General features: G+C 42.1%; 1 protein-coding gene across 1 annotated transcript; it reads left to right on the top strand.

Moving 5' to 3' along the window:
* Positions 1–3,666: 3,666 nt before the first annotated feature.
* Positions 3,667–11,658, top strand: LOC138977213 (mucin-2-like). The gene is made up of 4 exons (XM_070350118.1): positions 3,667–3,793; positions 3,938–4,273; positions 4,632–7,634; positions 11,621–11,658. The coding sequence occupies exons 1-4, from the start codon at positions 3,667–3,669 to the stop codon at positions 11,656–11,658; spliced, it is 3,504 nt and encodes a 1,167-aa protein (XP_070206219.1).
* Positions 11,659–12,076: the final 418 nt, after the last annotated feature.

Raw genomic sequence — 12,076 nt, 5'->3', positions numbered from 1 at the left:
TAAAGGTGTGTATGTCCGTCTGTCTATATGTGCGTATGGGGGTGTGTTTTGTGTGTACAGTGAAGTGTGTGTGAGAGAGTGAGTGAGTGCGTGTGAGTGAGTGTGTATGTGTGTACGTGTGTAACTTGGGTGTGTGTGTGTGGTGTGTTCGTGTGTGTTTGAGAGAGAGAGAGAGAGAGAGAGAGAGAGAGAGAGAGAGAGAGAGAGAGAGAGAGAGAGAGAGAGAGAGAGAGAGAGAGAGAGAGAGAGAGAGGTTTGTCTTTCGCTGGGGTATGCAGTGCCTTGGCGTTGCACATCTACTTAATTATTATATTAAGTATTGGCTGAGAGTGTTACATTTGCCAAGCGAAAGACTCCCAAGGAAAGCATATGACATGATGAAACATTTACAGGGTTATGGCAAGAAAACATGGTCTCATTATTTGAAAGAAATGTTATGCATGTACGGCTTTGGAGATGTCTGGCTGCAACAAGGTGTAGGCGATTTGAATCGATTTATAGCAGTATTCAGACAACGATTGTTTGATTGCTTCCAGCAAGACTGGCACGACAGCATCATGAACTCGGAGCGATTTGAATTTTATTCGCTCTTTAAAATTCGCGCTGAAGTGTATATAGACCATATTCAGCTCCGCTGTTTTCGAGATGCATACATACAATTTCGATTTGGTATTTCACCCATAAACACTCACAAATGCCGCTATCGAACTGACGTTGTACCGGGCCTTTTGATTTGCCCTGTATGCAGAGAGGACGTGGAAGACGAGAAACATGTATTGTTTGTATGCAAAGGATATTGTGATTATAGACTTGATGTCAAAATACTAAGAGAAAAAAACCAGAGTGAAGATGCGAACAGTATTATACGTGTTATGTCTGTAGATAAAGGAGATTCAGTGGTGCATGTGGCCAGATTCTTATATCGTGTTTTTCAAAAAAGAAAACGTTTTTTGGACTAGTTACCCAATGTGGAACAGGTGAACGAGACGGCGATGTGTTATACATAGTTTGTGCCGTTGAATGTTAGAGCAGGTTTGATTGCAAATAATGTATGCTGGTGTAGTACACCTGTGTTGATGTTGTACCTATTCAAATTGTTGATTTATGCGCTGGAAATGTTTGTAGGTTAGAAAGAGAGAGAGAGAGAGAGAAAGAAAGAGAGAGAGAGAGAGAGAAAGAGAGAGAGAGAGTTTGTGCCGTGGAACGATAGAACATGATTGAAAGCCGATAATGTATGTTAGCACTGTAAACTTGTTTGTCGTTGCACCTATCCATATTGTTAATTCATGCGCTGGATATGTCTGTATGTTTAAGAGAAAGAGAGTGAGAGAGAGAGAGTGAGAGCGTGCGTGCGTTCGTGTGAGTATATATATGTTAGAGAGAAAGAGAGAAAACCGGGTGATTGTCCATAAATACAAACACACGGCATGTATTACTGACCCCCTCTCCCCACACCCCGTTGAAATGAACCTTGTGTGTTTAATCAATAAAATGTCTTACGTCTTACGTCTCTCTCTCTCTCTCTCTCTCTCTCTCTCTCTCTCTCTCTCTCTCTCTCTCTCTCTCTCTCTCTCTCTCTCTCTCTCTCTCTCTCTTATATCGTGTTTTTCAAAAAAGAAAAAGTTTTTTGAACTAGTTACCCAATGTGGAACAGGTGAACGAGACGGCGATGTGTTATACATAGTTTGTGCCGTTGAATGTTAGAGCAGGTTTGATTGCAAATAATGTATGCTGGTGTAGTTCACTTGTGTTGTTGTTGTACCTATTCAAATTGTTGATTTTTGCGCTGGAAATGTTTGTATGTTAGAGAGAGAGAGAGAGAGAGAGAGAGAGAGAGAGAGAGAGAGAGAGAGAGAGAGAGAGAGAGAGAGAGAGAGAGAGAGAGAGAGAAAGAGAGAAAGAGAAAGAGTTTGTGCCGTGGAACGATAGAGCATGATTGAAAGCCGATAATGTATGTTAGCACTGTAAACTTGTTTGTCGTTGCACCTATCCATATTGTTAATTCATGCGCTGAATATGTCTTTAGGTTTAAGAGAAAGAGAGAGAGTGAGAGCGTGCGTGCGTTCGTGTGAGTATATGTTAGAGAGAAAGAGATAGAACCGGGTGATTGTCCATAAATGCAAACACACGGCATGTATTACTGACCCCCCCCCCCCCCCCCTCCCCCCGTTGAAATGAACCTTGTGTGTTTAATCAATAAAATGTCTTACGTCTTACGTCTCTCTCTCTCTCTCTCTCTCTCTTCTCTGTCTCTCTCTCTCTCTCTCTCTCTCTCTCTCTCTCTCTCTCTCTCTCTCTCTCTCTCTCTCTCTCTCTCTCTCTCTCTCACTGAAAGTGACATTGTTTAACGTATCAAAGCCTTTTGTTTTCCTCTCCATAGATCAGTCCTGCACAGATTATACTCAAACTGTTTACAACGACTGCAACTTTTACAAGAAATCAACAGAGAAACGCATCGTGCCCAGCGAAGACGAATGTCGCAGAGCATGCGACACAGCCGAACATAGCAACTGGCGCTGTTGGTGGTATACCTACTTATTTTACGAGCCGTACCGGTGGGTTTCTGTCTGCTATCTGCATTTTGGATGGAGCCCGTCTGACTGTCCTGGTCAGCCTGTGGCTGCTGGTTCATCACGAGACTTTCGTCGTTACTGTCATACATTAGGTAACACTTTGATCACAAATTATCCCCGAGTACGCAGTAGGAGGGTCCAGCAGACTGTAATTGTGTGTGTGTGTGTCTGTCTGTCTCGACTTAACAGCTTATTGCTGGGAAACTACAAGGCGCAGTTCTTTCAAAAGTTGATACACTAACTTGATAATAGGTCCGATTGATCGTATTAAAACTTCATAATGTTACCTGGGACCTAAATGCCAAATAATCCACAAAAACGACTCTTAACGGTGGGAGGTTTGGCGGTGGGAGGCAGTTCGGCTGATAGAACCGCCAAGCCAGCGACACCAGGCTTTGCGTGCGTGTGCCACTGACTTCGCGTGCTAGCTGCGCGACCTAATTTTAGCACCCTAGGCATTTGAGTTCACTGGCAAAATTGTCAGAGTTGGTGGCTTGGTGGCCAAAATGATCCGGGTTCGATTCCCGGCATGGGCGGTCTATTTTTTTATTATTATTTTTTTTTTAAATTCTTGTTTACTATTGTTTATTATGAACGTTTGAATGTTTTATTTTACTCTAATAATTTTGTTAATTGTGTAAAATAAATAAATAATTTTTTATTTTTATTTTAAATCCAAGTGATCCGGGTTCGATTCCCGGCATGGGCGGTCTATTTTTTTTTTTTTTTCAATTCTTGTTTACTATTGTTTATTATGAACGTTTTAATGTTTTATTTTACTCTAATAATTTTTTTAATTGTGTAAAATAAATATAATTTTTTTTTTTTTAAATCCACGTGCACAAGACAAAAACTTTCATACTGGGGGAGCGAGCCAGTCTGAAGAGTACTCGGGTCCAGCGCCAGCGTTTTTTATATTGTTGTTTCTTCAAAATCATCTCTAACCCCGACTTTTTTTTCTCAAAAAAGCTTCTGGTACTCTTTCGAAAACGCCCTCTGGGTCATTTAATATACCGGTAATCGGAAAAGAATGCTGGTGGTGATTGTGGTGTTTGTGGTTTTATTTATTTATTTATTTAAAACGACGACAATGATGGTTGCATGTGGCCATGCTTATGATGATGATGATGATGATGATGATGATGATGATGATGATGATGAGGGTGAAGCTGATGATGCTGATGATGCTGATGCTGATGATCATGATGATGAGTTAAAGCGTTGCATTTGTTTAGTATATCGTTGTTGATGACAGTATTAAAGTTGAGCATGGAGATGCCTGTTAGAAAAACCAATCAAATTCACACACTCATGATGTACAACCTGTAACGTATACACTTGACAATGTCTGCTTTACCAAACAGAAACACCTGCAGTGATATCACAGTACCCTTTAGTTCGCCAACCAGACAATGGTATATGTAAAACATCAGGCAAGCACATCAGTAGAGTCTACCATTCCCTGGAATCTACCCCGGAATGCCACAACCTCTGCAACAAAAACTGGTTCAAGCTTCCATCAGCTCGCTACTTACCGTGCATGGGGTTTGAATTCTTACCCCGCAACGGCCTGGAATTGCCGCAATGCACACTGTGGTTTACCGAGACAATGTTGGAGTGCGACCAGCCTGAGGACCATGACGCTTCAAACAGCAGTACAACCACATCATCTGCGTCTTTCCCCTGGCTATGCCCTGTTTGTAAGTGAATGTAACTTTTCCCACTCCCCCCTCTCTATTCTATCACCACTTTTTGGACAAAATGGACTTGTTTGACTGTAGCTTGGTTTAAACAAGAAAACAAGACCAATACGCAAAACAATAAGATTATTCAAAATTACAGACATAAATACTGATTTGAACCTCTTTTTTGAATACTCTTTTTTTATCGTATCTATCGAACTACACATTTTCTACCTCAAATTGCTGAACTAATCATACCGTGTCGTGCCAAAGACGCTCGTTTTCTGTAGCTATAATATAGTTAACTTTGGAACAGGAGAGTCTTATGTGTTCACATCATTAAATTGTATGGGTGTTTTTCTCTACTTTCTTGCAGATACGACAGTGGTACCGCCAACAACAGATCACACAACTGCTGACATGCCGACCACTACTACTGACACACCGACCACTACTAACACACTGACAACTACTGCTGACACACCAACCACTTCTGCTGTCACACCAACCACTACTGCTGACACACCAGCCACTACTACTGACACACCAACCACTACTTCTGACACACCGACCACTACTGACACACCAACCGCTACTTCTGACACACCGACCACTACTGACACACCAACCACTAATTCTGACACGCCAACCACTACTGACACACCAATCACTACTTCTAACAAACCGACAACTACTGACACACCAACCACTACTGCTGACACACCTACCACTACTACTGACACACCAACCACTACTACTGACACACTGACAACTGCAACTGATTCACCGACCACTACTGCTGGCACACCAACCACTACTGACACACCAACCACTACTGCTGACACATCTACCACTACTACTGACTCACCAACCACTACTACTGACACACCGATCACTACTACTGACACACCGACCACTACTACTGACACACCGACCAATGCAACTGACACATTAACCGCTACTGCTGAAACATTAACAACTAATACTGGCACACCGACCACTGCAACTGACACACCAACCACAACTACTGGCACACCAACCACTACTGACACACCAACCACTACCGCTGACACACAAACTATAACTGCCACACCAACCACTACTGACACACCAATCACTACTGCTGACACACCAACCACTACTGACACACCAACCACTACTGCCACACCAGCAACGACTACAGGTGCACCAACCACTACTGATGACATACCAACCACTACTGACACACCAACCACTACTGACACACCAACCACAACTACTGGCACACGAATCACTACTGACACACCAACCACTACTGCTGACACACCAACTATTACTGACACACCGACCACTACTGACACACCAACCACTACTGCTGACACACCAACTATTACTAACACACCGACCACTACTGACACTCCAACCACTACCGCTGACACACCAACCAATAATACGGACAAACCAATCACTACTGACACACCGACCACTACTTCTGACACACCGACCACTACTTCTGACACACCGACCAATACTTCTGACACATCAACCACTACTGCTGACACACCGACCACTACTAATGATACACCGACCAATACTTCTGACACACCAACCACTACTGCTGACGCACCAACCACTACTGACACTCCAACCACTATTGACACACCAACCACTACTGCTGACACACCAACCACTACTGCTGATACACCAACCACTACTGACACACCAACCACTACTGCCGACACACCAACCACTACTGCCGACACACCAACCACTACTGCTGACACAAAAGCCACTACTGCTGACACACTAACCACTACTGCTGACAAACCAACCACTCCTAACACTCCTACCACTACTGACACACTGACCAATACTTCTGACACACCAACCACTCCTGACACCCCAACCACTACTGACACACCAACCACTACTGCTGACAAACCAAGCAGTACTGCTGACACACCAACCACTACTGCTGACAAACCAACCACTACTGCTGACACACCAACCACTACTGCTGATACACCAACCACTACTGCTGACAAACAAACCACTACTGCTGACACACCAACTACTACTGCTGACACACCAACCACTACTGCTGTCAAACCAACCACTACTGCTGACACACTAATCACTACTGCTGACAAACCAACCAATACTTTTGACACACCAACCAATACTGCTGACACACCGACTACTACAGCTGACACACAAACCACTACTGCTGACAGACCAACCAATACTGCTGACACACCAACCACTACTTCTGACAAACCAACCACTATGGCTGACACACCAACCACTACTGCAGACACACCAACCACTACTTCTGACAAACCAACTACTACTGCTGACACACCAACTACTACTACTGACACACCAACCACTACTGCTGACACACCTACCACTACTACTGACACACCAATCACTACTGCTGACACACCAACCACTACTGACACACCAACCACTACTGCTGACACACCAACCACTACTGCTGACACACCAGCCACTACTGCTGACCCACTAACCACTACTGCTGACAAACCAACCACTACTGACACTCCTACCACTACTGACACACTGACCAATACTTCTGACACACCAACCACTACTGACACACCAACCACTACTGCTGACAAACCAAGCACTAATGCTGACACACCAACCACTACTGCTGACAAACCAACCACTACTGCTGACACACCAACCACTACTGCTGATACACCAACCACTACTGCTGATACACCAACCACTACTGCTGACAAACAAACCAATACTGCTGACACACCAACTACTACTGCTGACACACCAACCACTACTGCTGTCACACCAACCACTACTGCTGACACACTAATCACTACTGCTGACAAACCAACCAATACTTCTGACACACCAACCGATACTGCTGACACACCGACTACTACAGCTGACACACCGATCACTACTGCTGACACACCAACCACTACTACTGACACACCAACCACTACTGCTGACAAACCAACCACTATGGCTGACACACCAACCACTACTGCAGACACACCAACCACTACTTCTGACAAACTAACTACTACTGCTGACACACCAACTACTACTGCTGACACACCAACCACTACTACTGACACACTAACCACTACTGCTGACACACCGACCACTAATTCTAACACACCAACCACGACTACTGACACACCAACCACTACTACTGACACACCGACCACTACTACTGACACACCGACCACTACTACTGACACACCGACCACTACTACTGACACACCAACCACTACTACTGACACACCGATTATTATTGCTGACACACCGATAACTACTGCTTATACACCAACCTCTGCTGATAGTACGTCAGCCAGGTCTGCCGACACAACAACCACGCCTTCTGATGCAAGTTCGTTTCACACAATAAAGGACAATTTGGAGACAGAAACCATACCTTTAGATCTAGCTGCAACTGCCGCAGAAACAATTATAGCGAACGCCTGTCCAAACACAACTGATTCTCATTGGCGTTCTGTTAATCCTCCTACAATAGTTACTAGTCGGCCTGGACGTATCTACTCACCAGCGAGAAAATGCTTATGTGCATTCCGGTCTAATGCTACAATGCTGCGTCCCCACGATTTTGACGCGATCAAGCGTGACCTCGGCGTTGACGTCAGCAAGTTGTCGTCAACTCGACGACGAAAAGAAAGCTCGTCAGATCCTCGGCCGTCGACGGCTCAGATCGGTAGTGTTTGGGTGATTGTTATTGCTGTGTTGTTTGGTTTAGTTTTTATCTCTGATATTCCTTACATCTATAGAAATCTGAGATATAGAGAGTTTACAATAGTGCAAGGTAAACAAGCACCACAAAAAACAAAATAGTGATTATTTACTAAAAGGCTAGTTTCACAATGAGAGCTGCGGGTACGTTTCAGTTATGTAGTATTGGGACATTGAATTTCTATCAAATAATATAATTGCGCGGTGAATACAGAAAGGTTTAGAATCTTATTTCTTAAGTCGGCGATGGGACTGCCCTTTTTAGGCAAGTTCGCAGCACTCAATATTGATAAGAAGATAACATAAGAACTGTTTGCAAAGCCTTCAATCTTACATCAGAAATGCTCGGCCATTTCTCTCTACAATTGCAATAACAACAAATAATAATACACATTTGATAACAAAAGAATTCTTTACTCACTGCAAACAAAATTATAACAAAGAGTCTGCCAATTTTCAACTCTCGGTTTGTCTTTTTTTCGCAGCTTCTTGAATATGATTTTCGTATTCAATATGAATACTCCACTTGCATTTCAACACTACACAAATCTTAAACCAAAAGGACGTAATTATGTCCTATACATTTAAGATTCCAGCTTGTGTTCACGTTAACGTTCAACCTAGATCTGTTCGGCGTTTTCTGTGGAATATTAGCATCCTTCAACGTCAACTCACGTCAATAGTCAGCAGCATGGCTGCTTCCTGTGAATCTTTTTTTTATACCATCTGAAATTGACTTTTTAAAAAATCTGCTTATCTAATTCAAAAAAATAAATTACACTCAATGCTACACAGTATACTGCCACTATACTGAATTATGCGTCCAAGTAAATGGGGGTCCTGATTTGGCCACTATGGTCCGCTAGACCCAAAAAGCAACAACTAACTAACTAGCTAACCAAGTAAAAGAATGCTCTTAATACTTGGAAAAGCCTTGACAGATCTGAAGTAGTGAATATGAGCGAGCACGTGTGAAGCATGGAATCTTGTGTACGTGTTGTGCTCAGAAATTATAGAATGTTGTGATCAATGTGTTCCGTTAATCATTTTAAACTGGTCAACCCAGAAGGTGAAATGATTATTGGTGTTGATGAGCACTGTCTTTTTTTTTAAAAGTTTTTGGCTAGTTACGCGAAAGAATAAAACGCGAAGTACTTTCTTTTCGATTAACAATGTAAACGTTTAGCAGTATTTGCCGAAATTACGACAACAGTTTCTTCAAATCTGTTTGGGCGTTTTACTGGCTGCTGAAATTAAACGACATTCCCAATCATAAAGCAAATTTGGAAGAATATGTTTCGAAAATGCTTTTGTACTTAACTGATTTTCTATCAGCACTTGGTGTTTAAATGTACTTTTGTTCTTGTCGGGAATACAATGTTGGTATTTGATTATGCTTTTGTCGGATTGTTTCTGAAGACGTATGTATACTATAGATCTGTATTTATGTGTGTATGCCATTCAGGTACCTCTCTGGAACACGGCTGGACGAAGAAAGTACATGTGCATAAGTATGCCTTAACTTTCATGAATAAAAATGTATCTTTTCTTTATAGGTTCTGACATCTGCGTTGGTCTTTTATTTCAGCTGTGCTGTCAATTTTCCTCTTCTTCATTTCTTCTTTTCGAGTATCTGGTGTCTTGTTGATACAAACACAGGTTTATGCCATTGATTTGATATCTGTTGCTATTTGGGTCCATATAGGCCAAATCAGGACCCCGTTTATGCCATTAAGATAGTGGAACTCTGAACTCTCTTTCTGTTATATATGTTTGTATCTCAACGTCCTTGGCTTTTTTCTTTCTGTGCATAATAAACACTGACGACATATGCAGCAAGAGTACTAATGCTGATGGGGTCTATGTCGACCAAAAGAGTGGGATTCCCTGTAGGTGGAGTTCCAGGAGGGGGATTCCCTGTATACAGGGAATCCCACAGGGTGGAGTTTTTCAATAAAACTTGCAAACCATACTCGAATTTCTAAGAAATATCAAAAAAGATTGAAAAACATCAAATTTTACCGATGTCGCCAAGCATCACGTGACTTTCAGCGATATCAGCGACACGCTACAGGAACTAAATCCTGTGGTATTCCCTGTATACAGGGAATCCCCCTCCAGGAACTCCACCTACAGGGAATCCCACTCTTTTGGTCGACATAGACCCCATCAGCAGGACTAATAGTTGATCAGAACCACGCAATCTCCAGACACATACAACAAATAACAAGCATTGAAATGAACAAGCGACTTTCATCCTCAGTTTAATTTCCATTTTAATGTAGGACTGCTATATGAGTCTGCGTCAAACATATATGTTTGCCAGGACATTCTAGTTACACTATCAGGTCGGGTGATAATTTCCTATGTGTTCTTTTCCCCTGTGTGTCTGTTTTTGTGTCCTCTTGTAATGAATTGTACCTTTGATATTCCTTAAGGATTAACGCAAGGTCACTATAAGTACAGCTCGTTGCCAGTATAAATCAATAGAGTCACCTGAACAGAAAATCAGAACCGTTTTGTGCGATCGTCACGTGGTTTGGAAATCGCAGCGAGTTTATGTGTAATAGTCTAAATCTATATTTTATACACATATTCTTCACAAGCTGATCCGGTTATGTGTTAATTCATTGAGTGTCAACATTGCCTTCGATTTACAAAAACGGATACGGATAAAAAAAACTCTGTTGATGAGCCGAAATAATCGACATGGATATTATCGTAATCATCAATTATTAACTGAACCGATATTACATGTTGCTCTGCAAGAAGAACGAGTAAATACATGAACTATAGGTCTGCACCCGCGGGCCGTATGCACGCAGAATACCCTCTATGCGCAAACATGACAAGACACTATAATTTGCCGCTACACCTTGTCTGTTCAGTGCAGTTAAAGTATCGTTAGATGTGGGAACTCCAAAGATCAATGCGAAGGTGTGCACATGTGAAGATGCTTCACGTTTGATCGAAGAGCTCAACATACTTACAAGACTAGTAAGGGAAGGTTGCCTAATATGGACCACTTTTTTTGTTTCATGCTGAAAACAAGCTTGTTTTCTTGCAAAGATGTTTCATTTGTGTTTGGTAGTCCTCTCTTTAGTTAACCGTTCACTCTATATTTGACGCTTAAAACGGACTAGTTTCTGTCCACACCCATAGATGTTATCACACAAACATGGCTATAATATATGACAGCTAAGACTGTATTTGTTACATCAACAGTTTTGATCCCGAGTTTCTACTGCAAACAAAGTAGAGTAGCAACATCTCAAAGTATGTGTATGTCCCCTAATATTGACCACCTTCAACAAATAGAAGAAAATAAAAGCTACAGGCTGGTTTCATTAATTCATTAAAAAGCTTGCTGAAAACAACCTATAACTATATATAGTTTTCCAAAAAATATAATAAATAGTCTTCTTTTTGTGGAAGTTGATAATTTCATATATTTTCTCTCTGTTTTTGGTAAGTTTCTAGTTTCCTGTTGGGCTTCAAATAACGTTATCATCAAATCAAAAACAGATAAATCTAAAGCATATTTGAATGTATCTGACTTGCACACTAAGATGTATCATGTTATTTTGAAGTATTAGTTGGGTTTTTTTTCAGTGATTCGTGAAGGCCTCTTCACTGGCCTAGACCCCTAATATGGACCATTTGTGAATGTGTCTATATTCTATTTTTGCTGGATGTCTATCAAAGCTAATTCGCTCTATTAGGCCTAACGGTTAACTTCTTCTTCTTCAGCGTTCAAGAATGTTCTGGTTACGTGTGAGCTCGTTTGCCCATTTGGGTTCCCCAAACTATACTCTTCTTCTTCTTCGTCGTTCGCTCAGACAGCAACTCCGGAGGCCCTGATGAAGGCTGCTGTACGCCGGAGGAAACTATACTCTAAGAGCATAGTCAGCTTCACTCCGCTTTCGTTGAGTAGGCATGTTGGGTATTTTCGTGTTTCCATAACCCACCGAACTCCGACATGGATTACAGGATCTTTTCCGTGCGCGCTTTGTCTTGTGCTTGTGTGTACACACGAAGGGGGGTTAAGTCACAAGCATGTCTGCACAT

Source organism: Littorina saxatilis, linkage group LG9 (genome assembly GCF_037325665.1).
Source record: "Littorina saxatilis isolate snail1 linkage group LG9, US_GU_Lsax_2.0, whole genome shotgun sequence".
NCBI classification, from domain to species: Eukaryota; Metazoa; Mollusca; class Gastropoda; order Littorinimorpha; family Littorinidae; genus Littorina; species Littorina saxatilis.
Note: the sequence above shows the minus strand (reverse complement) of the source record. Positions and strands in the feature narration are given on the sequence as shown.